The sequence below is a fragment of the Dipodomys merriami genome, unplaced genomic scaffold (assembly GCF_024711535.1).
Source record: "Dipodomys merriami isolate MVZ:Mamm:240054 unplaced genomic scaffold, mDipMer1.0.p SCAF_45, whole genome shotgun sequence".
Lineage (NCBI taxonomy): Eukaryota > Metazoa > Chordata > Mammalia > Rodentia > Heteromyidae > Dipodomys > Dipodomys merriami.
The window spans coordinates 4,825,665-4,852,500 of NW_027206013.1; the positions used below are offsets into that span (position 1 = coordinate 4,825,665).

Consider the following 26,836-nt stretch of genomic DNA (forward strand, 5'->3'; position numbering starts at 1 on the left):
TACACAAAATGATACATAAAATTTATTTATGCTTCCTATACACATATATATGCCTGAAGATAATTTTACAAAATGTGTTTAATACATGGCCCTTCCTATTCTAGAATAAAGACCTGCAGATCATTGAAAAAAAATGTGTTTAATGATTGTATACAGGAACGTATGTATGTTGCAACATATGTATGCAACGTTCCAATTTCGATATTCATAGAATAAAAATGTTAGTAGAATACTACCACCCTCTTATCTACTGTCTTTGTTGTAGTCACAGTGAAATACCGGGTTGTAGTCACAATACCTCCCTACTAAAAATATTGTTGCATTTAAAACACATGAAATACCATGAATTATATTTGCAAAAGACTTGCTGATCCCTAAACAAGATACCATTCTAAGGATATTCTATGTCTAACCACAGTAATAAATCACATAGAAGGAAGGAAAGTTAGCCACATGGGACTCCTACCGTCCCACACTAATGACCTGTAATAACAACCCAGGCCATGAATTGTTAAACGGTCCCCAAATAAATGTGCAGATACCTGGGAACTGTCAGGTGAGTCTAACCAGGGGCCTGCCTCCTCCTGGGAGCCAGAAGGGCAGAATGGTCTAGATTCTCACTTGGATTGGGGTTGAGCCATTGGGTGCCTCTTTAGTAAATCTTTTAACTTTGTCTCAGCCTCACTCTGAACACCCTGTAAACGACACTAACATCAACACTCACCTCGAAAGGCTTCTGTGAAGGTGAGTGAAAGGACGAAAGAGAGAAAGAGGGTTCTGCACGTCGCAGACGTGAAACCATCAGTAACTAAAGCCGGTGTCATCAGGAACACAATCTCCGCCGTGCTCAGACACCTCTGGGTGCGGGCGGGAGCAGAAAGGAGGCCAGCCGCGCGAGTAGAAGGCCCCGCCTAGGCTCGCGGGCCCCCTGATTCTTCTGGGGCTCAGGGGGTGCCCGAGAAGCCCCCAGCTCACTCTCCACGTGACCTGCGGCTATTCTAGCCCGCGCCCCACGTCACATCCCAGCCGCGCCAGGACCCCGGGGCCACCCCCACACCTACCGCAAGAGAACTCTCCCGGCGTCTCCACGGCAACGGCCCCTCCGTCCGGACCTCCGGGCTGACCAACTGCGCGCCTGACAACAAAGAGCGTTTCCATTGGTTCCGGCGCCGGCCCGGCCAACCAATCAGTACAGATAAACCCACAATAAGCGCGTCCCGCAGGTTCACACGGGTCCTGCAGGCGGCGTCTTCCAAAACGGCGGCCTGATGCTTGTTGGTTCCGGGTCTTGATCTTGCACTTCGCTCCGAGATCTTTTCTGGGTCGGACACGGAGCCTGGTTCTCAGCTATATGAGGAGGGGTTGTTGTCTTTTTTTTTTTTTTTTGGTAGGTCGTGGGGCTTGAACTCTGGGCCTGGGCGCTGTCCCTCAGCTCTTCAGCTCAAGGCTAGCGCTCTACCACTTGAGCCACAGCACCACTTCCGGTTTTCTTGTGGTTTATTGGAGATAGGAGTCTCATGGACTTTGTTGCCCAGGCTGTCTTTGAACCGTGATCCTCAGATCTCAGCCTCCTGAGTAGCTAGGATTACTGGCGTGCACCACTGGCGCCCGGCTGGGGTTGTTACCCTGTTAACGACCTGGGACTGGTGCTTCTGGTGCTGGGTGCCCGGAGGGAACCTGAGAAACAGGACAGAAGAGCGCGTCCTCGTCCTCGATGTAACTGTCTATATATCTAGAAATATATGAGATACTGTATCTCTATACTTATATCTCACTACACATTTAGAGATATCGCTATACACGCACTCACATATATATTATATACCTATATATTATGTATATATGTGTGCGTGTGTTTTTCTAGGAAAGTTGAAGCCCAAAAGGCACAGATGTATTGAAAGAATTGAAACAAAGAGGAGAAAAGCAGTGAATGAAGGAGTGGAAGCGTAGTGTCAGAAATTACACCGAGGGCTGGGAAGGTAGCTCAGTGGTAGAGTGCTTGCCTTGCATGCATGAGGCCATGGGTTCGATTCCTCAGCACCACATAAGCAGAAAAAGCGGGAAGTGGCGCTGTGGCTCAAGTGGTAGAGGGCTAGCCTTGTGCTGAAGAGCTGAGGGACAGCGCCCAGGCCCCACAACCGGACCCCCCCCCAAAAAAAAAAGAAAGAAAGAAATTACACCGAAAGAGGTTCCTGAGTTTTCACTTTTTTGGGGGGGGGGGAGGGTTTGTCGGTTGTGGGCCTGAACTCTGGGCCTGGGCACTGTCCCTCAGCTCTTCAGCTCAAGGTTAGCCCTCTACCACTTGAGCCATAGCGCCACTTCCGGTTTTTTCTGCTTATGTGGTGCTGAAGAATCGAACCCAGGGCCTCATGCATGCAAGGCAAGCACTCTACCACTGAGCCACCTTCCCAGCCCTGCACTCTTTTCTGAAGAAGGTTTCTGACCAGGTCTCTATATACAAAAGAAAATAGTAAAGCATTTTAGGGAAGGCTCTCACATTGGTCATAGAGATATTTCAGTAAGAATGAATGTTGTGGCTCTTTTTTTGCCTTACTTAAAGACAGTAAACACACACACACACACTGTATTTTTTTTTGCCAGTCCTGGGACTTGAACCCAGGGCCTGGACATTGCCCCTGCACTTCTTTTGCTCAAGGCTAGCACTCTACCTACCACTTGAGCCACAGTGCCACTTCCAGCTTTTTCTGTGTATGTTTTACTAAGAAATGGAACTCAGGGTTTCATGCATGCTAGGCTAGCACTCTACCACTAAGCCACATTCCCAGCCTATATGTGTGTGTGTGTGTGTGTGTGTGTGTGTGTGTGTGTGTGTGTGTGTGTGTGTGTGTATAATAACTGAAAATATGCTGAATAACTCACAGATCCAGTTCAATACCAAAAAAAAAAAAAAAGCTTTGTTGATGTGCAAGGAGATTCAACCTTGACTTTGAGAAAAAGTATGGGCTGCTAAGGAGAAGGGCAGGGGAGGACTTGAACCCAGTTGCCTGACTTATGTTGGCTTTTCCCTTACTCAAAGCTGATGCAATACCACTTACAGCTTCTTGCTGGTTAATTGGAATGAGTTCTCACAGACTTTCCTGTCCAGGCCAGCTTCAAATCATGATCCTCAGATCTCAGCCTCCTGAGCAACCAGGATTACAAACATGAGCCACTGGCACCCAGCAGAAACAGATGATTTTAAAAGTTCATGAATAATATACATCTTGGATCTAGCTCCCAAAATGGAATTATATTTTGAAAGATGTTTTGGAATGAAACCTGAGGTTAAAGTTGGAAAGGGTAGTCACTGGAATCTGTGTGGCAAGGGTTCAAAGGCAAGAAACAATGTAGATCATGCCCAGGCATGAATTTCCAGGAGAAAGGTTCATGAACACCATGAAGTGACAAAATGTGGATCTGCTGGCAGATATCACTCTCACTTCTGGGGGACTGGTAGATTTAATGTGGAAAGACTTACGCTGAGAATTAGGCCTCAATCCCACCCTCAGGCAAAGCAACCATTCATTCATATTCAATCTGAAACCATTCCTTACAGGAAAACAAGACACCTATGAAACTTTTTTTTTTTGTCAGTCGTGGGGATTGAACTCTGGGCCTAGGTGCTGTCCCTGAGCTCTTCAGTTCAAGGAGAATGCTCTACCATTTGAGCCACAGCACCACTTCAGGTTTTCTGGTGATTGATTGGAGATAAGAGTCTCAAGAAGGGCTGGGAAGGTGGCCCCAGTAGTAGAGCACTTGCCTTACATGCATGAGGCCCTGGGTTCGATTCCTCAGCACCACATATGCAAAAAGAAAAAAGCCGGAAGTGGTGCTGTGGTTCAAGTGGTAGAGCACTAGCCTTGAGCTGAAGAGCTGAGGGACAGTGCCCAGGCCCAGAGTTCAGGCCCCACGACCAGACCCAAAAAAAAAAAAAAAAAAAAAGAGCCTCAAGAAAACTCCTGCCTGGACTGGCTTTGAACCTTGGTCCTTAGATCTCAGCCTCCTCAGATCTCAGCCTCCAAAAGAGCTAGGATTACAGGCATGAGACACTGGTGCCCGGCCTATAAAATATGTTGACAGAAGGAATTGGGTGCCAACACGGGAAGAAACTCTAAATTCTAAAGCAGTTTTTTTCTTTTTTTTTTTGATGGTACTAGATTTGAACTGACAGCCTTTTCCATTTGAGTCAAGGCCCTCAGCCCTTTTTTTTTCAGTCTGGTTGTGGGCCTGAACTCTGGGCCTGGGCGCTGTTCCTCAGCTCTTCAGCTCAAGGCTAGCACTCTACCGCATGAGCCACAGCTCCACTCCTGGCTTTTTCTGCTTATGTGGTGCTGAGGAATTGGACCCAGGGCCTCATGCATGTGAGGCAAGCGCTCTACCACTGAGCCACCTTCCCAGACGCCTCAGCCCTTTTACCTTAGCTATTTTTCCACATAGGTTTTGTTTTGTTTTTGCCTAGGGCCAACCGTGGACTAGGAACCTCTTACCTAAGGTTCCCAAGTAGCTAAGACCAAACACATCTTATTGATTCAGATGTGGAGAATCTCACAACATTTTGCCTAGTCTAGCCTCACACAATGATCCTCTGGACCTCTGCCACCCAAACAACTGAGATTACAGGCAGGAGCTACACACTTGGCCAGCCAGAGTCTGGTTTTAAATGAGTGGCCCTAAAGCAGTGGTACAAGCATAATCCACTGGAACTAATTTTATTTATGGCATTGACTATACAGAACAAAAAATGTCAACTTAATATTTCTCTGGTGCACTAAAGACAAGGATGATCAAATGTTTAACTATGTAGGGGGAAACAGCTCCCACCAGTGTCTAATAGTCACAAGCTATATACTCTGTGTGAACACCTGGAAAACTCAAATTTCCTTTGGGTTCCCCCTACTCCATCTGAAAACACTTTGAAATTGAGGAGTGATATAAGTAAATATGCTCAAGAACAGTATTTATTCAGTTTCTAGTGGCAGATATTGCATTCACAGGCTTGGAATAGTGGGACATGATTTTCAGAGAGTACAGCTCAAGAGAATTCTCAGCAAGAATCGGGGACAGGGGGGTAGGGGGGCTACCGTGCACACACGTGTGACAGTTCTGGGGCTTAAATTCAGGGCCTGGGCACTATTCCTGAACTACTTTTACTTAAGGCTAGCACTCTGACACTTGAGCCACAGCTCTACTTCCTGTTTTTTGGTAGTTAATTGAAGGTAAAAGTCTCAGATTTTCCTGCCCGGGTTGGCTTCAAACAATGATCCTCAGATCTCAGCCTCCTAAGTAGCTAGAATTACAGACATGAGCCTCTGGCAACAGTCACTTTTTAAAATGACCAAGGAAAGTCTCTGAAGTCAAGCCAGCTTTGTTACTCTGCCTGGTACAGCAATCTAAAGAGAATGAATGGCCCACCAGAAGCAGACTATAGGAACCTTTTCTTTCTTTTTTTTTTTTTTTAACTGAGATTCACTATTCTTTATTTAGTTATACAGATCCATATTCTTCCACCAATTTGTCATTTTCAAAAACATTCTACAATACGTGGTATTTTAATATGAGCTTTGCTTTTCAACAAATTTGGTATGGCCCTTTTCCATGTCAATGACTTATTTTCCTTTACGCTAATTATAGTTTCAGTAATATTCAATAAAATATGGTAGGGTAAGCTGGGCACCAGTGGCTCACACCTGTAATCCTAGCTACTCAGGAGGCTGAGATCTGAGGTTTGCGGTTCAAAGCCAGCAAGAGCAGGAAAGGCCGTGAGACTCTTACCTCCAATAAACCACTCAGAAAACTGGAAGTGGCACTGTGGCTCAAGTGGTAGAGCACTTGCCTTGAGCTGAAGAACTGAGGGATAGCACCCAGGCCCAGAGTTCAAGCCTCATGGCTGACAAAAAGAAAAAGAAAAAATTATATTTATGAGTAATAATTTTTACTCAGTGTTTGCTATCATAAAAGATTATAGGAACCTTGAGTTGAAAAGCTAAGGGACAGCACTCAGGCCCTGAGTTCAAGCCTCAGTACTGGTGTGAGCATGCATGTGCCTGTGCACACATGCATACGCACACACACATCATATATGAAAGATGAAGTCCTCTTGATTTATTTGGCATAAGGAAGGAGAATTGTGGGATCACCAACATTTCTACAGGAGGATGTACCCAAAGCTGATATCTACCAAGCCCTGACTCTTCCAGGAGTCTAATAGGATGGGCAGCCAGTTCACAGATACCTTGGATCCTTTGTACCAATCACAAAAAGGTAACAACTGTTCCAACCTTGCCAATTTGCCAGGGTTCCAACTGATCAAAAAAAAAAAAACAAAAACTGTATGGGCTGGGAATGTGGCTTAGTGGTAGAGTGCTTGCCTAGCATGCATGAAGTTCTGGGTTGGATTCCTCAGTACCACATACACACAAAAATTGCTGGAAGTGGTGCTGTGGCCCAAGTGGTAGAGTGCTAGCCTTGAGCAAAAGGAGCTCAAGTTCAGTGCCCAGGACCAGAATTCAAACAGCAGGACTGGAAAAAAAAAAACACCTGTATAAATATCTTTGAAGAACAGAGAAAAAAATGTCAGCTCCTTGGCTAACTCCTAATCTTGCAAGACATCTACCAGGCATTACTACTGTGATCTCTTAGACCAGCCTACATTAGCCCATGAGGCATTTTGATGCTCTTATCATCCCAGCTAATGTTCTTCCACTGGCCCAGACTAAACAGACAGACAAGCAGGTGCTAGATTATGGCTATACATGGGCATGACCTACCCAGGGCAGACATACACAATGGCCTCAGTGAGTATTCTGTGTGCTCAATTGTATTGTACGAGTCAATGGACTCAAGGTGACAGTGTTACCTCTTTCTGTCTGAAGGCTTCCTGGGGAACATGCCCTGAACATCAGCCACTCTGGTTCTTTCCAAGTCTGGCTTAGGCAAGTAACAAAATGACTCTTACTAAAGTCTATGGAATGAATGAAGGTGCACCTTCCAGAGATGGCAAGAAGTTGCTATGGAAGAGCACAGGGATTGGTGGTCTGGCTGAGGATAGGGACTGGTAGGGATGACAGTGCCACACCACCTCCTGGGAGTCTGTATGAGAGATCGTGTTAGACAAAGAGCTTCAAGGAAGTATGCCTGCAGGAAGGGGGTGTTGGTTCAAGGCTTCACATACACTTGGCTGCACCTTTATAGCCTTTACCTTTATTCTTACTATATTCTTCTTGGCTGTACATTCGTTGCCTTTATTCTTGTTTTGGTTATTTTTCTATTGATCCGCGAACAGAGCATGTTGTTTCTTCCCAGTCCAATAGAGACGGCTTCTCTGAATAATAAAGACTAGGACCAAAGATTAAATGTGGGCAATGCCCCAATCAATCCATCATCTGATGTGACGCTGCCTCCAGAAACTCCTACAACTTCACAAGCAGTTTTGCAACTCACACATAGTAAATATAGAAACTTAAAATTTCCAGATATGTTACAACAGGCAAAATTAATGAATTAAACTAAGCTAGAAGGAGCTATCCCAGAAGCTCAGAGAGTTCTAGAAAAAGGGACCCCTGATAATAAAAGGAAAAGAAAGATTCCCCCAACAGTTATGACTAAGTTTAGTCCAGCTTATGTTATAGGGAATACATGGTGTTTTCCCACAAAATATAAAGTTAGTGACATCACATTTCCTGAGCAGACCGATGAACCATTGTCTTATACAGGAGTTTATAAAGATAAAAATAGATGGATTAATGTAAAAGAAAAAAGGGTATTTTGAAACTCATTAGATTTCATGCAAAGATTAGGTAGATCTAGACCATTATGGTATAAATGTCTTGTTTATGATCAAAACAACAATAAGATAGTTTAAAATAATAATTAGAAATTTATGTGAACAAATATTGGGATTAAAATTATAGAAAACGGAGAATGCCTGACTCAACCTAGAAGTGGTTTTTAGGATGGTTTCAAAGGGACTTGAAAATATATGGAAAAAATAAAAAGTACAATGTAAGTACAGCCCTGTCTTAGGTTTGTTAATTATTAAACATAAAAAGGCTGAATAGATGATGCATTGTATTAAACTATATGCTAGACTTGTTTTGCACCACATAGCTTAAACAGTTGGTGGAATAGTCATCAATTTTCATATAATCCATCAATGCTTTGCTTTTCTTAAAAATTGATTACATGCTTAAATAAACAAAGAATCTATGTCACAATCACACACTGTATAAAAATATTAATTCTCCTCAATAAAGATACACTCAGATGCAACTCTTTTGAGTCTGTGTCTGTTTGTCACTTCACCAACTCCTTGCCCACCTATCCCGAGATCCCTGCCCCGTCGGTCCCAGTGCTCCAGCCGAGCTGATCCATTGCATGACAGCTTTAATTTTCCTATCTGTAAAGTTGGTAGACTCTGATTTCCACTCCATGAAGATGTAAGTCTGGACGAGTGGAATGTGGAAGGACTTGTCAGGAGCAAATAGGATTATGAGTATAGAGTTCCTAGCACATGATAATCATTAGTACATTATTTACTGTTAGAATGCTCTCTCCCCAGTTTGGTACCTAAACACTTAACAGGAGCAGCCACTCTTACCTTTTTTGTGCCAATCAGGGCTCCATTCTAAAAGATTCTTTCAAATTCTAAGGCCCAGCTGGGTGTCAGTGCCTCATGCCATGTAATCTTAGCCACTCACAATATTGAGATCTGAGACTTCCTTTTTGAGGGTAGACCCAGAAGGAGAGTTCATGAGACTTTTATCTCCAATTAACCACCAAAAAGCCAAAGTAGAGCTGTGGTTCAGCTGGTAGAATACCAGTCTTGAGGAAAAATACTAAGGGACAACGTCCAGGCCTTGAGTTCAAACCACAGTACTGACACAAGTAATTAATAAAACAAGCCAAGTGCTATAGGAGACACAGACTCAGATGACCCTGCCTGAGGATTCATGTGCTGTGTGAGGTTTTTATGTGCTGGTGAATGAGGAGAAAGCTCCTCCATAGTCCTGGCAATGGTCAGGGCACCCAGCTGCAGCCTCTGGGGGAAAGGAGAAAACTTCCAAGTCTGGGCAACGACCTCGGGGGAAGGATTGCAGGATCTGCTCTTTGTGCCCCCTCCTAATGGTGCCATAAACATATAAACACATGAACCATCCCTCAACACTTCTCCCAGGTAAACATTTGTGCCTTGTATATCTCTTGTAACATTTTGGCCTCGAATATCCCCTGTATTCTTTTGGCCACATATATCTCCTGTAAACTTTTGGCCTTGTGAAACTGTCACATGGCTACCGACTAAGATTTACTTTCTTTGTGTGTATGCAGTATGTAAGTAGACAGTTCTCCTAATAAACCTTGTCTATACCTGTATGGTATAGTCCACTTTCTGCCTACTAGACATGGCATTCCCAGGTGTCACTGTGTGAACAGCAAACAAGTGCCAGTGGTTCATACCTGTAATCCTAGCTATTCAGGAGGCTGAAATTTAAGGATTACAGTTCAAGGCAGGCCCAGGCAGTAAAGTTCATGAGACTCTTTATCTCCAATTAATCACCAAGAAGCGGGAAGTGAAACTATAGTTAAAGGGGTAGAGCATTAGCCTTGAGCAAAAAAGCTTAGGGACAGTGTCCAGTCTCATGATTGGCAAAAAAATAAATAATAATAAAATTATTATTTTTTAAAAGTATACCTTTCATTCTTCACAGGCATAGGCTCAGAAGTATCTTCCTCTCTGGGAGGAAACTTAAACCCTGCCACAGAGTGCCAGGTTGGGGTTAAAGTCTACTTGTAGAGAAGGGAGGTCATTTAGACTGCCCCCCACCACCACATATATACTTTATTCAAAGAAGAGAATATAAACTAAACATATTTCATTTCCAGCTTGGGCTGGGGTCCCTTAATTGTATGGCATCCAGAACCTGGTATCCAAATATCTAGTTCAGTACTTTTCTCAGTACTGACCTTCCTTACTAACTTCACCTGGAACCAGATTGGCCACTGTTCCAGGGAACATACCAGGTTTCCTTCCAACCAGACTTAAAAATGTCTTGAAAATCAGACTTTCTTCTTCAGAGTAATAAAACCTTCCTACTTTTCCAGGTAAAGGACACAGGCCATCCCAATGACCCTTGCAAGGCCCCTGGGAAAGTGACTATTTTCCAGGAAATCACCAGTGGCTCATGGCTATAATCCTAACTATGATCTGAAGATAATAGTTTGAAGCCATCCTGGACAGGAAAGTGATACTCTTATCTCTAACTACCAAAACATCCAGAAGTGGATCTGTGGCTCAAGTTGTAGAGCACTATCCTTGAGCAGAAAAGATCCCAGGCCCTGAGTTCAAGCCCTAGGACCAGCACAAAACAAAAACAACAACAACAAAAAACCCACTTTCCTATCCAGGTGCCAGTGGGGACTGAGACCTGAGGATTATTAGGTTTTGAAGTCAGCCCAGGCAAGGAAGTCTGTGAGACTCTATTATCTACCATTAACCCCAGAAGTGGAACATTGGCTCAAGGAATAGAGAACCAGCCTTGAGGGGAAAAAAAGCAAAGGCCCAGGGCCAGGGCCTGAGTTCAAGTCCCAGTGCCAGCATGAGAGAGAGAGAGAGAGAGAGAGAGAGAGAGAGAGAGAGGCCCCCTTACCAGGGCCTAGTTGGATACACAGGTCCCAGAAGTCAATGCCTTCCCCAGACCTCACAGTATGAAAATAAAACAGAATAAAAGTAACCTATATATAAAACATATATATCATAAAGGTGATGCACAGAGTGGTTACAGTCAAATAACGAGTACATTTCTTCTTGGACAATGTCATTCCTTCCCTCATTCTCTCCCAGTTTCTCCCTCCAGTCCCTTCCCGCAAGTTGTATAGTTTGTTTTCCACAGTTTCTAGTGAGTACCACTGCTGCATTTGTTCACTCATTGTCCCTCCATTTGTGTCCCCCCAAAACTATTTAAATATATATATATAATTTTATTATTACTAAGGTATTGTTCAGAGGGGTTATCATTCCATTAGTCAGGTAATCAGTACATTTCTATTTTTGTTGTTGTTCAGTCATGGGGCTTGAACTCTGGGCCTGGGCACTATCCCTGTGCTCTTCAGCTCAAGGCGAGTGCTCTACCGCTTGAGCCACAGCACCACTTCTGATTTTCTGGTGGTTAATTGGAGATTAGAGTCTCTTGGACTTTTCTGCTTGGGCTGGCTTTGAACCATGATCCTCAGAACTCAGCCTCCTCAGTAGCTAAGATTACAGGCATGAGCCACTGGCGCCCGGCAAGTACATTTCTTTTTCAGACAATGTCACCCCTTCCTTCTTTGCCCCCACCCCATTTCCCCCATCCTATCCCTGCCCACAAATTGCATAAGAGAGAACTTTATGCTTTTTTGTGTATGTTGGTACTAGGGATTGAATTTAGGGACCAGGTCTATCCCTGATTTTCTTTTTCTCAAGGCTAGTGCTCTACACTTGAGCCACAGCTCCACATCTGGCTTTTATTTTTAGGAAGTACTTTATTAGAGATAGAGTCTCACTGACTTTTTTGTCAGGGTTGCTTTGGAACTGTGATCTGCAGATCTCAGACTCCTGTGTAGCTAGGATTACAGGTAAGAGGCACTGGAACCTGGCCTAAGATGCTTCTAAAAATGGATATGATGCCGGATGCCAGTAGAGCTGACTTACACCAAAGGAAATGAGCTAGGCAGCAGGGGCAAAGACCCAAGACAACCAAGCTCCTCACTGACTAGACAAGATACTCATTACTTCCTCAATGAGGAGGTACACTGGCTCTGATTTCAGAAACTCCTGTCATCCCTCAAGCTACAAGACTATTGTAGCACAGGACTTTCTTACCTGCTCCAGCTGGGCTGGATTCCCTCTTCTCCTTAACTGTTCCTATAGAATAGATGGGACTTGGTTCCTAAGCCATATTTAGGTAGTAAACTTAACATCACACACAGACACTCACAGATAAGGTTAGTCATCTTAACGACACACATGCGCGCATGCACACACACACACACATACACACACAAGTGTGTTTCATAAACTGGAATAGAATTCTATGTCACAGAAGTTTAAAAATAATGAAACAAAGCTGGGTACTGGTGGTTCATGCCTATAATCTAGGCTACTCAGGAGGCTGAGATCTGAGGTTCACAGTTCAAGTCAGCTTGGGTAGGAACGTCCATGATACTCTTATCTGTAATTAGCCACTCCAAAAGAGCCAGAAGTAGAGCTAGGGTTCAAGCAGTAGAGCACTAGTCTTGAGCTAAAAAACTCAGGGACAGCACCCAGACCTCAATTTCAAGCCCCAGGACCAGTACAAGAGGAAAGAAAGAGAGAGAGGGAGAGAGGGAGAAAGGGAGAAGGAAGGAGGAAGGAAGGAAGGAAGGAAGGAAGGAAGGAAGGAAGGAAGGAAGGAAGGAAGGAAGGAAGGAAGGAAGGAAGGCAGGCAGGCAGGCAGGCAGGCAGGCAGGCAGGCAGGCAGGCAGGCAGGAAGGCAGTTACCATCCTTTCAAAGTGAGACAACTTTACACTCAATATGAAAATGAGCTTCTTTTCTTTCTTTTATTTTGAGGAGCATCACTGGAGCTTGAACTTAGGGCCTCTCATTTTCACTGGGCTATTTCCCTCAAGGCTGGCACCCTACCACTTGTGCCATGTCTCCACTTTGGGCTTTTGCTGAACACACTCTCAGATCTGTTTGCTTAGACTGGTCTTGAGCCTCAATCCTCAGATTTCAGCCTCCTGAGTAGGTAGGTCTAGCCTGAGCTTCTCTTAAACAATAGGAGCCTTGCTGACAGGAGTTGGTAGGTGGATAAGTCAGGACCTTCAGGCCCCATATCATCTCTGCCAGGTCCCTACAGCCAGCCTTTGAAAACTATCATAACCAATGTTGAGCCACATTCTAGCAGGAAGTAAAAGTTTCATTTAAATATCAGAAAAGTCGGTTGATTTAATATGATTATTTTGTCTCATCAGTGTTGCAAAGTTACTTGAATTGGAAATTTTGAATATAATTTGAAATTTTGTGGCTATATATGTACAATTTCAATTACAAATGTAAATTTCTATAAAATGTGCAGAATAAAGGATCCCCCATGGGAAGTCAGAGAGGCCACGACACTCAGTCTATCATGTTTCTGGTTTTCTTATGAGTTCACTTATTATATGTCAGTTATAAGAGAATATGGGACACAAGACAAATAGAAATGTTGTGACAGTTGTAAGAGAAAACGGCATTATATTTATATACTAAGCATGATGACAAACACTGTGTTTCTCATGTTTGGTGTGGATTTTGCGAAGAAAAGGGCTTCGGTAACTTCTTAACAAGAGTCATGTACAAAGTCAAGTCCAGGGAAGGTCCCTGAAATGCAGCCATTCCCATTTGGCAGGTCAGCACAGAAGTCAATAGAAAATAATAGTTAGAATTTACAGTATCAGCAGAGTATGTAGGAAGTTCCAGGCTAGACCACCCAAGTCCCCACTGGCCTACACACATGGGTGTAAAGAGCAGAATCTCTAGGGTTAGCCCTTCACTCAAAATTTCAGCACTATAAATGTATCAAACAGCATCTCTGAAAACAGGAATCACCCCACTTCAGTGTGCCTCTTAAACGCCATTGTCTACAATAGTCCAGATGCTGGGAAAGGAATTAGCGAAGTAAGTCATGTTTGAGCTGGGCTCTGGTGGCTCACACTTGTAATCCCAGCTAGTCAAGAGGCTGACTTTCCCAGGAAGGAAAGGCCTTTTATCTTTAATAACTACCAAAAAGCCAGAGGTGGAGTTATGACTTAAGTGGTAGAGCACTGCCCTTGAATGAAAAAGCTAAGCAACAGCACCCAGGCCCGGAGTTCAAGTGCCAGGACCGCCCACCACACCCAAAGAAGTTATATGACAGGATGACAGGTGATGGTAGCTCATGCCTGTAATCCTAGCTACTCAGGAGCTGAGATCTGAGGATCACAGTTTGAAGCCAGCACAGTCAGGAAAGGCCATGAGACTTTTATCTCCAATAAACTACCAAAAAGCCAGAAGTGGTAGAGTTGCTAGCCTTGAGTAAAAGAGAGAGAGAGAGAGAGAGAGAGAGAGAGAGAGAGAGAGAGAGAGAGAGAGAGAGAGAGAGAGAGAGAGAGAGAGAGAGAGAGAGAGAAAGTACCCAGGCTCTAAGTTCAAGTCCCAGGATAACGCGCGTGTGCGCGCGCACACGGACACACACACACACACATGCAAAGTCATGTTTGAATAATGATATTCTTTATTTGGTGTGAGGATAGTGAAGAGTAAAACTGAGGTAAAGCCACAGATATGTCTACAGAAGGGCTGCTAGCATCAGGCCTCTCTGGAAGGGACAGTCAGCTCACAGATGCCATGGATCCTTGTTGCCAATCACAAAAATGTCATGACTGTCCCCTTCTTCCCAATCTGCCAGGGATCCAGTGGGTGGAAGCGGATAACTATCCTTCAAGAAGCAGGAAAAAGTTGTCAGTTCCTTGGGTAACTCCTAATCTTGCAAGACACCTAGCAGGCATCCCTGCTGTGGCCGCTCAGACCAGTCCACATCAGCCCATAAGCCATTTTCCAATCTGCTCATCACAGTGAATGATCTTCAACTGACCCAGACAGAATAAGTTGCTAAGTGATAGCTACACATGGGCATGCCCCTCCCAGAGCAGACATAACACAATGTAGGTATGCCATGTGGTTAACTGTGCAGTCTGCAGGGTCCTTGGGGACCAGCCCATTCTGGCCTCTTCAGTCTGACTTAAGACCAGGCAAAGGGTACCCTAATTAAAGTTTGTGGGATAAATTAAAGTGTCCCTTCCAGAAATGACATGAAGTTCCTGGTGAAGAATACTAGGCATTGGGATAACCTGGTATGGAATAGGGGACTAGAAGGGATGGCAGTCTCAGTTTTTCACCTGTAAAGTCAATACAATGGAGCTATCTACCTTGGGAATGACAAGTCTACACAGAGGGGCCATGAACAGGGTTGGTAGGGATCAAATATAATTATGGATATAGTGTTCGTAGCACAAGCTAAGTATAAGTATATTGGTTATTTGTTAAAATTCTCTCCCCAGCTTGAGGACAGAGACTGAACAGCTATCAGGAACAAGCAATTCCTCACCAGCCTTCCTAGGCCAACCAGAGCGTTCAGACTTCTCATGCCCATTGTTGCTTACAGACATAGACTAGGCTCAGAAATATTATCCCTCAACAGCCGGGCATCGGTGGCTCACACCTGTAATCCTAGCTACTCAGGAGGCTGAGATCTGAGGATCACGGTTCAAAGCTAGCCCAGGCAGGAAAGTCCCTGAGACTATTATCTCCAATTAACCACCAGAAAACTGGAAGAGGTACTGTGGCTCAAGTGATAGAGCATTTGCCTTGAGCTGAAGAGCTGAAGGACAGTGTCCAGGACAAGAGTTCAAGCCCCATGACCAACAAAAAACAAAACAAAACAAAAACATATATTTCCCTCCAGGAGGAAACTTTAACCCTGCCACAGATGGCTAGGTCTGAGGGGAAGAGCCTTCTTGTAGGGAAGGGAAGGTCATTGTGCCTGCCCCCTCCTTTCACAGAAAAGGAGGCTGCAAATGAGATGTTTCATGTTCAGGTATGTCTAAGGTCTCTGTGCTGTGCTGGGCCCAGAATCCAAATGCCTAAACATGCAAGCTAATGCTCTCTTCAGTACCTCCTTACTCTAGCCTCATCTAGTCCAAAGGCTCATCCTCAAGACATACACAGATTTCCTTCTGAACAGAATAGAAAAGTTCTCCTTGAAATCTTTCTTCAGGATAATAAACACCCTCCTATCTTGCCAGGTACCAAGACAAAGTGCATCACACAAGCCATCCCAAGGACCCTTGTAGTACCCCTGAGGTTTTTGGGGTTTTTTAAATCTTTTTTTACTTTATTTTACTTTTTGTCGGTCATGGGGCTTGAACTCTGGGCCTGGGCGCTGTCCTTCAACTCTTCTGCTTAAGGTGAGTGCTCTACCACTTGAGCTACAGTGCCACTTCTGGTTTTCTGGTGGTTTATTGGAGATAGGAGTCTCAGGGTCTTTTCTGCCCGGGCTGGCTTTGAACCTTGATCCTCAGATCTCAGCCTCCAGGGTAGCTAGGATTACAGGTGTGAGCCACCGGGGCCCGGCTAATTATTTTTATCTTTAAGTAGTTGTACAAAGAAGTTCCCATTATATAAAATAATATATGAATACAAGGTATCTGACAACATTGTCATCCATCACTCCTAACCCATCCCTTCCCTGAAAGGTGTTTTAAAAAGGGCCTTCCTAGTGTGCAGATGGAAAAACGCTGAAGTCCTAGAAGCCATTCCTTTGCCTTGGCTTTTTTACTCAAGTCTAGGACTCTACCACTTAAGCCCACACCTTCACTTCCAGCTTTTTGGTGGTTAATTGGAGATAAGGGTTCTCATGGAGCTTTCTGTCCAAGCTGGGTTTGAAACCCTGATACTCAGATCTCAGCCTCCTGAATAGCTAGGTATAAGGCTATAGCTACCAGTAGGATTGGCGCAGAATCAGCCCTCTCCCTTTTCCTCTCCTCCCCCCCCTCCTTCTTTCCCCCCTCTCTGCCCCCCCCTCCACCTCTCAAACTTACATAGGAGGCCTGTGGCAGATGGCCACCTTTGGTTGCTAGGGGGTCCATAATAGACTTTCTCACTACTCCTACATACCGGTCCTGGTCCAGGCCCAGCTCCTTGGTGAGGAACTCAAAGAAGCGGGCACTATGGCCGCGGTTCTCCTCAGCTGTACCCACCACACCGATGGAGGAGACGATCAGTTGGACACAAGGCTCTGTGGATCCACCCAGCATCATGGTCAGGCCAGGCCTCACCGTACAGATCACGCGCTGCAGGGGACACAAGTTTCACTAAAGCTGAGCGGCTCAGGGTTTGCGTCGGGTTCAGGGGAGCACGGGAGTGGCACGGGCGGGGGCCGGAGTCAGGGGTCAGGGCACCCGCCAGTGTCCTTGGGGGGCACGTCAGGGTCACGGCTGGGGAGGGGGGCCCAGGGGTCCGGGAGCGGGGCATGGACGGTCAGAGGTTAGTGGGCCGACAAGGAGTTCCTAGGGAGAAGGTACAGGTCCTTGTGAGGAGGCGGGACTTGGACAGAGCTCGACCCCGGATCTCCTCCACCCTCCCGTCTCCAGGGCCAGGATCCTCACTCACGTCTTCGGGTTTGCTCAGGATGGCGGCGACCGCCGCGCAGAGCCGCTTCTCCAGGCCTGCCGGCACGCGATTGGCGGGCAAGTTCGTGTCCAGCTCAACGAACGGCATGTCTACGGGGAGGGTCCGCGGAAGCCACGGAGCCAGAGAGCACCGAGCCCGGAGCCGCACGCCCGGCTTCCTAGAGTGACCGCTTTGGACCCGAGGCGGGACCCACGACAACCAGGCTGCTCATTGGCTGGGCAAACTCCTCACTCTCCGATTGGCTGCCAGGACCACGCCCCCTGACTCTGAAGTCACGTGTACTGGCGGCAAATTTCCAGAAATCCTACCTTCCAGAATGTCAGGTGTGACCCCACCTCTGATTGGACATGGACTGAGCCCAGGCTCCGCCCATCCTGCTCAAACCAGACTTTGTGTTGAGCTCACCCATTTCTATACCACTATTTATAAAAAGATCTAAACACTTCTAAAATACACAGTTCTGCAGGAGCCATCACCTTGCATGTGGGTTTTTTTGGGGGGGGAGGGATCCGGTCGTGGGGCCTGAACTCTGGGCCTGGGTGCTGTCCCTCAGCTCTTCAGCTCAAGGATAGCGCTCTACCACTTGAGCCACAGCATCACTTCTGGCTTATTTCTTTTTGCTTATGTGGTGCTGAGGAATCGAACCCAGGGTCTTGAGCGTGCAAGGCAAGAGCTCTACCACTGAGCCACCTTCCCAGCCCTGCATGTGGGTTTTGAACGAACTGTCATGGTTTCGAAAGTCAAGCAACTTCAATGTAGGAATCTGCTGTATCCCTTGTTTTTGTGTGTTTTTCTGTTGCAGAATTTCCTCATGTAATTTCAGCTGGCCTTGAACTTCCTGCATAGCTCAGGCTGATCTGAAACTTTTGACTCTCCTGTTTCTATTCCCTTGGCAATTCCCCCCTCCCCCAGCCAGTGTGTGCCAACCCTAGGGCCTTGTATTATAGGCAAGCATGGTATCACTGAGCACTGAATCTGCGCTTCTTTTGAACAACCTGGAGACCTGCCCACCAGTAGGGCTTGGCAAGTCCTTAGATCAAGGGCATTTCCACTTGACCCCCTTCCCCCAGACACTGGTCTTTTGTGTAACTGATGAGTCACTATACCAAGCAATGTCACATTATTTAAGACAAGATAATCTAGCTGTAAGGTCTGCACAGGGACACCTCCTTACCTCTCGGCTAAGTTTCCGTCCAGTATCTGTTACCTAGGTAACTGGCACACCCGGAAACAGTCACCTTGCCCTCCTGCTAGGTCACATCCTGGGCCACCTCTGGTAACGTGCCTCCCATCTGACCGTAGGAAGGTTCCAGACCCTGAGATCACATCCAGAAGCAATGTGGCCACACTTCTTCCTGTCCCTGGCCTAGATAAGTCCTGGCCCAAGGGTGGGTTGTGCCCTTCCTTTTTCAGCCATGCCTCTCCATCATGCATGGCAGGGGCAGCAGTTCGGTAAATAAACTTCTTTTCTTGCCTGAATAGTGCGTTGTGTTCTCTTCATCGGCTACCTAATGAAATCTACCTATTTAATATACCTTACACTAGCCAGTTACATATAGGAAATTTTAAGGATGGATATTGTAAGAACCTCCATGGAAAAGCAAGTGGGCAAAGAGACTCCATCAACCTTTCTTGTCTGATTAGGAGTCGATTTATTAGAAAATTTGCAAAAAAGAAGCCCATTACACAAGACTAATAAGTTGTGAGAGTCATGAGGACAGTGACTTTGGAACACAAGAGTTGGGTGAGGGGTTAGGAATAAGTATGGGACACCAAGGCTGATCAGTACCTGGATAACTAAAAAATAACTAGGGATTTCTCTCCCTGTAAGGATGTTCATGAAGCAACCCTGCACCCACCAGGGGGAGACAACATCACCTTAGAAAGAGGAGAGAGATTTGGTGGAGAGGCTCTTTCTGATCAGACATCCCTTTACTCTGTGACATATGCTCACTCCAAGAAGCAAGGAGCCTAACTCATGCCAGAATGAGGCAGGGCAACACTGGCGCTAAGGCACCAGTAGTTCAACTAACCTGGTTTGGGACAGGGGAGGTCAGAGAAATCTCCTAGAGAAGGGACATGGTGCTAAATGCTAGTAGAAGCACCAGGCAAAGAAGGTAAGGTGAAGATAATATGAGCAGAGGCCAAGGTGATCAGGGGAGGGGTATGAAACTGAGGCAAGATAGACTAGGGGAAAACGAGGCATGGTAAATGGCTGCCAGGAATTTAAAAAACTCAAGCTTAAAGCTAGTTCATCTTAGCTGGGCGCTGGTGGCTCATGCCTGTAATCCTAGCTACTCAGGAGGCTGAGATCTGAGGATCACGGTTCAAAGCCAGCCCGGGCAGGAAAAGACCGTGAGACTCCTATCTCTAATAAATCACCAGAAAACCGGAAGTGGCGCTGTAGCTCAAGTGGTAGAGCGCTCGCCTTGAACTGAAGAGCTGAGGGACAGCGCCCAGGCCCAGAGTTCAAGACAAAAAAAAAAAAAAAAAAAAAGCTAGTTCATCTCTTAAGATTAAGATTAAGGGAACAAAATCATTTTAGGGGAAAATGAAGCAGGAAATGAGGTATGGATATTCATCCATCTACTTCCCTTAAGCTTAAGGGACCAATGTCATTTAGGGGAAAATGAGGCAGGATAAGCAAGAAAATGAGGCCTGGTGACAGTAACTCAGAAACATGGTATTGAGAAACACAGAAGCACTATCTTTGCTTCAGAGAGGACAGCAGGATGCATTCCTTCCTCAGACATATATTTCTCACCCTAATTAACATTTGTTTGACAGAATGTATGCCTTCCTGAGAAAAATGCTCCCCCAAAATGTAAGCAACCTCCTACCCAAAAGGTAGACAGACAAGAGAACAGGACACTTTCCTTATCTCAAGGATAGGCATCTGTTTTATAGCAGCATGCATTCTTACCTGGAAGATATGCCCCAAACACCCAGGAACCCAGAAAGTGTTAACACCAAGAGTAATTACAGCAAAGATAAAACATCTATCTTTATATAACTTTAAAGTTATACCCCTGTTTTGCCTTTACCAGATAAATAGTCCTAACTGCCAGGGAACTATGTGTCTCTTTGTTTTTCCACAAGAGCACCCACATTCTGTTAGAGTGTGCCCCTTTCATTCTGTTTTTCCACTTTTTTTTTTGTTTGTTTTTTTGGGTCCGGTCATGGGGCCTGAACTCTGGGCCTGGGCGCTGTCCCTCAGCTCTTCAGCTCAAGGCTAGCACTCTACCACTTGAGCCACAGCGCCACTTCTGGCTTTTTTCTTTTTGCTTATGTGGTGCTGAGGAATCAAACCCAGGGCCTCAGGCATGTAAGGCAAGTGCTCTACCACTGAACCATCTTCCCAGCCCCTTTTTCCACTTTTTTTTTTGTTTGCCTGCTTGTTTACTTACTCAATAAAGCTCTGCTAAGGTTTATTTTTTTTTTTACCACTGTGACTTGTTCAGAAATTCTTACTCTGTGATGCAAGTCAGGAACCCTAAGGAACAGGCCCTACTTTTAAAGGTACACTTCACTAACTTTAACCTGCATTGGGTGACAAAATGAATATAACCAAAGGGGGAAGTTTGGAAGAATGGGGTTCAATGACTTGCATTTTAGCCTCCCTGAAGTGAGGAACCACAGGAAATTTTCAAAAGAAGAGGAATGCAGCCTTGTGTTTACTAAAGCTATCCGACCAGGTCAAACTGGAACAGATGTTAAGAGTAAAATTGGTTAAGTACATAAAAGGAAAGTGGGCATGGTGCCTGGAATGAACTGTTTACCAGAGTGTTCATGGACTTATCCTATTACAGCCAGAGAGACAGGCAACTTTGTCTCTTTATTATGACAAATCATTGTTTTTCTGGATGGATCCACAGGTCCACACAAGTCATTCATTGCAACAAACTCTTCAGTGAGTGCTTAAATGTCTCCTTCAAGGTAGGGTCCAATGGAGGCATGTCCTTGGCCTTCAAGACAACTTCGTGGGCCTCCTGGAAGAGGTCCTCTCCCACTGCAGCCTCCACACGCTGGCGCCACGCAGCCAGCTTGGGTCGGCTTTCAAATACCCGGCAGCCAGCACTCACCGGCTGTAGAGAAAAGGATCCAGGTAGAGTGGCTAGGTACAGCCAAACACAAGGCAACATGACCTGCCTTACAGTTTCTCCAAATGAATTTTAACATCTCCACCACATGTCTAATGGGCTGGGTGGGAGGGATAGTGTTACCCTCTTCTACGAGAAGCCATAGGAAAGCCTCTTATATCCCTATATAAGGAATTACAAGACCCCCTTTTTTGTGCTGGTAATAGGCTTGTTTTGTTTTTGTTTTGGGGTCCAGTCATGGGGCCTAAACTCTGGGCCTGGGCGCTATCCCTCAGCTCTTCAGCTCAAGGCTAGCACTCTACCACTTGAGCCACAGCGCCACTTCTGGCTTTTTTCTTTTTGCTTATGTGGTGCTGAGGAATCGAACCCAGGGCCTCATGCATGCAAGGCAAGCGCTCTACCACTGTGCCACCTTCCCAGCCCAGGGTTTGAATTCAGGACCTGAACGCTGTCCCTTAGCTTTTTTGCTCAAGGCTAGCACTCCACTACTTGAGCAATACCTCCATTTCTAGCTTTTTGGTGGTTAATTAGAGATAAGAGTCTCTTTGGAACCAGTGGCCCACACTCAAGAGGCTGAGATCTGAGGATCGTCCATGAGACTTATCTCCAACTACCCACCAAAAAGCCAAAAGTGAAGCTATGGCTCAAATGGTAGAGTACTAGCCTTGAGCACAAAAGCTAAGGGATAGCATACAGGTCCTGAGTTCAAGCCCTGGTACTTGCACCAAACAACAACAAAAACATGATTTCACGAATGTGAAAGGGAAGTGTTTCCTGGTTATGTAGAAAATTGTCCATATGGCTTCATTCTAAGAAGCTTTACATTGAAACATTTCATTTACAAGTCTGTACTTCCTTCAATTTGCTATAGTCTGCATTCACTGAGTTTGTATTGAGTTGGGCACCAGTAGCTCACACCTATAAACCCTGGGGGCTGAGATCTGAAGATTGCACTTTGAAGCCAGTGCAGGCAGGAAAATCTGTGAGACTCTTATTTCCAATTAACCACCAAAAAGCTGGAAGTGGATCTGTGGCTCAAGTGGTAGAGTACTTGCCTTGAACAAGAAAGTTCAAGGACAATACCCAGGCCCTGAGTTCAAGGCCCAGGGCCAGCAGAGAAAAAAAATAATATTTTGGATTTGTCTGCCTGACAGAAAGGTCTCACAGACTTTCTTGACTGGGCTTGCTTTGAACGTCAATCCTTAGATATCAGTCTCCTGAATAGTTTGGGATTATAAGTGTGAGCCACTGGTGCCCAGGTTGAAGATAACTTTTTATCTATGAAGGCTCATTTCAGAGGATGAAATGACTCATGCAGAATCAACAGCAGGGACAAAGTCTTCCTCCTGGGATTCCCTATTTCACGAGAGCCACTCCTACTCCATGGCACTCACATGCATCAGCTCAGTGATGGCCACCAAATCAGCCACTGAGATATGGGGCCCAGTAAGGAAGGGCTGGTCCCGCAGGAATTTGTCCTCCAGAAGCTGCAGACACCTGTCCAGTTCAGCCAAAGTGCTTGTCAGTGTCTCAGGAGGTACAGTGTGGCCCAGGAACACAGGGAACATCATCTGGAAAACCAGCAAGCAGATAGAGGATCAGATTCTGCCTAATGCTCATCCTTTAGCATACTTCTATCCTGTGTATCACAATCCTTCAGGTCTCCCTTGGCTCTTTTCCTGCATGAAGGCTTCCATAGATTCTCACTTTCCTTATGATTCAGAATAAACACAAAGCCCTCCCAGTGCAGCAGCTATTCTGTACCCATTCTCTCCCTACTTCATTCTGCACCCGAGAATTCCCAAGTGGGACATGTCTATGAATCTCCTGGGATGTAGTTAAAGGTATGTTCCTAAAACACACAACTAGCAGTCTCTAGCACTCCAGGATTTGATGTTCTGAAAGTTCCAGGTCTGAATGGAAATCTTTAAGCCGAAAGTACCACCCAGCCCTGGTGGATCGCACCTCTAAAATCCTAGCTATTCAAGGAAGCTGAGATCTAAGGGTCACAATTCAAAGCCAGCCCAGACAAGAAAGTCTGTGAGACTCTTATCTCTAATCAACCACCAGAAAACCAGAAGTGGAGTTGCGGCTCAAAGTGATAGAGTACCAGTCTTGAACCCAAATTGCTCAGGAACAGTGCCCAGGCCCTGAGTTCAAGTTCCATGACTGACAAAAATATACTATCCCTTTAGCATCTTGGGAGGTGTCCTGTTCTGGGACTCACCTTCTGCCACATGGCCCTGGTGCAACAACTCCGCAGGGAGGTGTGCTGCCAGGACAAGTACTCATCCACACGGGCTCGGGCCTGCAGGTCCTGGGGGTACCAGTGGTCAGGGGCCTTGTACTTGCGGCTCAGATACAGCAGGATGGCCACACTAGGTGAAAGGGACAAGGGTGAAGGATGTGCTCCAGTCACTTTTCTGCCAGTTATTGAGACCGTTTCACTATTCATATGGTACAGAGGAGGAATGTGAGGCTCAGTGAGGCTAAGTGACAGCCAAGGTCACACAGCTCTGCCTCATCTGAATGAAAGGTAACAAAGGAGAAACAAAATCTCATGGCTTTCAGAAGGAACCAGGGAATTTGGGAGAGGCTACTAGGAGGAAAGGGCAACTAGAATACCACTCCCCACCATATGTGCACGAGGGACAGAATCAGGAGCATGGCCCTGTCCCCCCTCATACTCTACTGCAGCTGGGAGAGTCCTTCTATATAACAAGGGCCACTGCTTGCCACTCTGTACCACTTTCTTCCACCTGCTCCAAGCCTCCAGGAAGCTCTTCCTGACCTACTCCTCTTGTATGTATCCTATCACTTCTGTATGTACAGCCTCCCCCCAGCTCCTCACGCCTCCCTGGATGTTGGACTCTTCACAAACCATAGGCTCTGAAGCCACATGGCCCTGGGTGTGAATCTGATTCTGCTATAAAGGCACTCTGTGGGTTTTGTAAAGAATAGTACCACCCTTTAGCCACCAACCTGGGGTCTGGCCTTGGCTCCCCTCCCGTCTCCTATGACCAATTCTTCTGCAAAGCCTTCAGTTTGACTTGAATAGCACTCAGAGCCAGCTATTTCCCCATCCTACATCACCACCATTGTGATTTGAGGTTCTAATACTTGTACTTGGATTTCCATACCACTCTAAACAAATACTTTTAAACACAAGGAGGATCACCACAGTCTTCCACTCAAAACCTCCAATGGCTCCATTCATACATAAGATTAATCAAAGTCCTGCCACAAGTGCCCTCTGCTCCCTTTCCTCTTGCTCTGCTCCAGTCCCTGGCCCTCTTGCTCTTTAGCTTGTTTCCCAGAATGGTGCAACTCATGGTCTTCACTTTTACTCTTCCTCCAATCAGAACATGCTTCCTACATACCACACAAGTCCTGTAGGCTTCTTTCTACTCAGTTCCCACTTGGTAGGTGGGCCTTTATCACTCACCCCAAATTACCACCCCCCCACCTGCCTACCTTCTCCACAGCAATCACTGTATGACCTACCACCCTATGAGGGCTTAGCCATGTTCTCTGTTCAAGCCCCAGAGTCTGGATGGGGCTGGTGTTGATTTTGTATGTGGAAACCAAGACAGACAGACAGACAGACAGACAGACAGACAGACAGACAGACAGACACACACACACACACACACACACACACACACACACACACACACACCATTCATTACTGGGGCTTGAATTCAGGGCTTGGGCACTGTTTCTTAGAAGTTTTGCTTAAGACTGACATGCTACCATTTGAGCCACTGCTCCATTTCTGGCTTAATTAGAGATAAGAGTGTCATAGACTTTCTCCCGTAGGCTGGCTTCAAACCTCACTACTCAGATCTCAGCCTCCCAAGTAGCTAGGATTATAAGTGTGAGCCACCAGTGCCCAGCACCTGGTATTGATAGATGCTAAGCTCACTGAGGCTTAGTTCAACTCCCCAGGGAAACAGAATGTCCCCCAGGATCTACAAGAGAAGTAGTTTTCCATCTGCTTGGGGTCTACTCTCCAACTTATACTCTCCTTCCTTCTGAGGGCTACAGGGAAGGAACCTAGCAGGTAACTGGGACCTCCATCTAATACAAGTAACTCCCATTGCCCAGGGAAGTTTCCTCATCTGTACAATTTAGCATGGCTGAGAATATGCCATCAACAAACCTTTTTAGCCCTAGATTCCCCTGCTAACTTCAGCCCATTCTCTACCCTGGGGCTGGTAAAAAACAAACAAACAAACAAACAACAAAAAAAAAACCTTTGTATACACAAGCCCAGGCTCCACCAGGGCTTGTGAACAATAGTGATTGTATACACAAAGTTCAACTGCAGGCTAGTGATTCATTACCTTTCAGCCAAGATGAAGTCCCCATCCTTCAAGGCTGGCACCTTCTTCAAAGGGTTCACCTGGGCAAAGGAATCAGTGTAGTGCTGGCCTGTGGGGGAGATCAGTGGGAGATAGGGAGAAAACCTTTGAGATTTGAGATATTTGCCTGACGTTCCTCTAAACTGGTTTTTGTTTTGTTTTGTTTTTTGTTTTCCAGTCCTAGGGCTTGAACTCTGGGCACTGTTTCCGAGCTTTTGTGCTCAATACTAGTGCTCTACCACTTGAGACACAGCTCCACTTTTGACTTTTTGTAGTTAATTGAAGGGTCTCACAGACGTTTCTGCCCATTTTGGCTTCAAACCTCAGTCCTCAGATCTCAGCCTCCTGAGTATCTAGGATTACAAGCATGAGCCATGATCACTCAGACCCTCTAGATTTTGATACCATGTTTTTTGTTTTTGTTTTTGTCCATCGTGGGGCTTGAACTCTGGTCTGGGGTGCTGTCCCTCAGCTCTTCAGTTCAAGGCTAGCACCCTATTACCTGAGCCACAGTGCCACTTCTGGCTTTTTCTATTTATGTAGTGCCGAGAAATCAAACCCAGGCAAGCACTCTACCACTGAGCCACCTTACCAACCTGATACTGTTTTCTTCAGGGAAGAGGCCACTGTGCTTGTCAGTGGATTACAGAGGCTGACCCTCATTAGAGATTTCCCCTCCTAGTTCCCCCAATGGTAAAGCCTAGCCCAAGCAGAAACTTAACTTGGCTTTGGAGGGAGAGGGATTCTATACCCAGACAGTTCTGTCCATCTCTGAGTTTGAACTCAGTTCCACTTTGTGTCAAAACCTCAAAGTTCCCACCTCAATTGGGGTTCCCAGGTTTGACTCATTTTTGCATAACCTATCCCTAAGCCCAGGCAAGTACTGGAGGGTACATTAGGTACGTGTGTGTGTGTGTGCACGCACCTCAGTTGAGCCAGGCTCCAGTTTGACCAATAGGCCCAGTAGATGGCTTCTTTTTCCTTGGCCTGAGTGGACACTGTCACTCCTGCCCATTCTCCCTACACAAACTGCCTGTGTCCTGTTCCTTTCCTGCCCAGGTGACTCAAGTTGGGGCTACTACAGACATCCAGTAGGAGGGTTCTGCTGAGCAAGGGGTATTCTGGCCTGCTAAAGGGCTCTAGATTCTGT

General features: G+C 45.9%; 3 protein-coding genes across 6 annotated transcripts in view; all 3 read right to left on the bottom strand.

The window, feature by feature from the left end:
* The window catches only part of Cabin1 (calcineurin binding protein 1), a 147,828-nt gene extending 146,704 nt beyond the window's left edge, over positions 1-1,124 (bottom strand). For 2 of the 3 annotated variants that reach the window (XM_069994444.1, XM_069994441.1), the window contains exon 1: positions 1,062-1,124. The gene's annotated coding sequence lies outside the window, so the exon portion shown is untranslated. Of the gene's footprint in view, positions 1-724; positions 995-1,061 lie in introns of those variants that run through there. The other variant, XM_069994443.1, reaches the window with a different exon arrangement.
* Positions 1,125-14,242: 13,118 nt separating this feature from the next.
* LOC138808341 (D-dopachrome decarboxylase-like) lies at positions 14,243-17,415 on the bottom strand. 2 transcript variants are annotated; one of them, XM_069994445.1, is made up of 3 exons: positions 17,202-17,415; positions 16,631-16,882; positions 14,243-14,469 (listed from the first exon to the last, which is right to left on the bottom strand). In XM_069994445.1, exons 1-3 carry the CDS (start codon positions 17,307-17,309, stop codon positions 14,368-14,370), a joined length of 462 nt encoding a protein of 153 aa, XP_069850546.1. In that variant the 5' UTR covers positions 17,310-17,415; the 3' UTR covers positions 14,243-14,367. The 2 variants fall into 2 exon arrangements, with proteins under 2 accessions (XP_069850546.1, XP_069850547.1); XM_069994446.1 differs by having other exon boundaries at positions 16,707-16,882; positions 17,202-17,406.
* A 3,623-nt stretch (positions 17,416-21,038) lies between these two features.
* Positions 21,039-26,836, bottom strand: part of LOC138808342 (glutathione S-transferase theta-3) — a 6,353-nt gene continuing 555 nt past the window's right edge. Inside the window, exons 2-5 of the mRNA XM_069994447.1 lie at positions 25,669-25,756; positions 23,550-23,700; positions 22,717-22,893; positions 21,039-21,307 (exon numbers count right to left, since the gene is read on the bottom strand). Of these exons, the coding sequence (XP_069850548.1) occupies positions 21,113-21,307; positions 22,717-22,893; positions 23,550-23,700; positions 25,669-25,756 (611 nt within the window). The 3' untranslated portion in view covers positions 21,039-21,112. The remainder of the gene's footprint in view (positions 21,308-22,716; positions 22,894-23,549; positions 23,701-25,668; positions 25,757-26,836) is intronic.

Coding starts and splice junctions, on each gene's coding strand:
- LOC138808341 (XM_069994445.1), bottom strand. CDS start 17,309: ATGCCGTTCGTTGAGCTGGACACGAACTTGCCCGCCAATCGCGTGCCG. Junction 16,883..17,201: donor TCCTGAGCAAACCCGAAGAC/GTGAGTGAGGAT, acceptor TGTCCCCTGCAG/CGCGTGATCTGTACGGTGAG. Junction 14,470..16,630: donor ATCTGCCACAGGCCTCCTAT/GTAAGTTTGAGA, acceptor TGCTTCTTGAAG/GATAGTTATCCGCTTCCACC.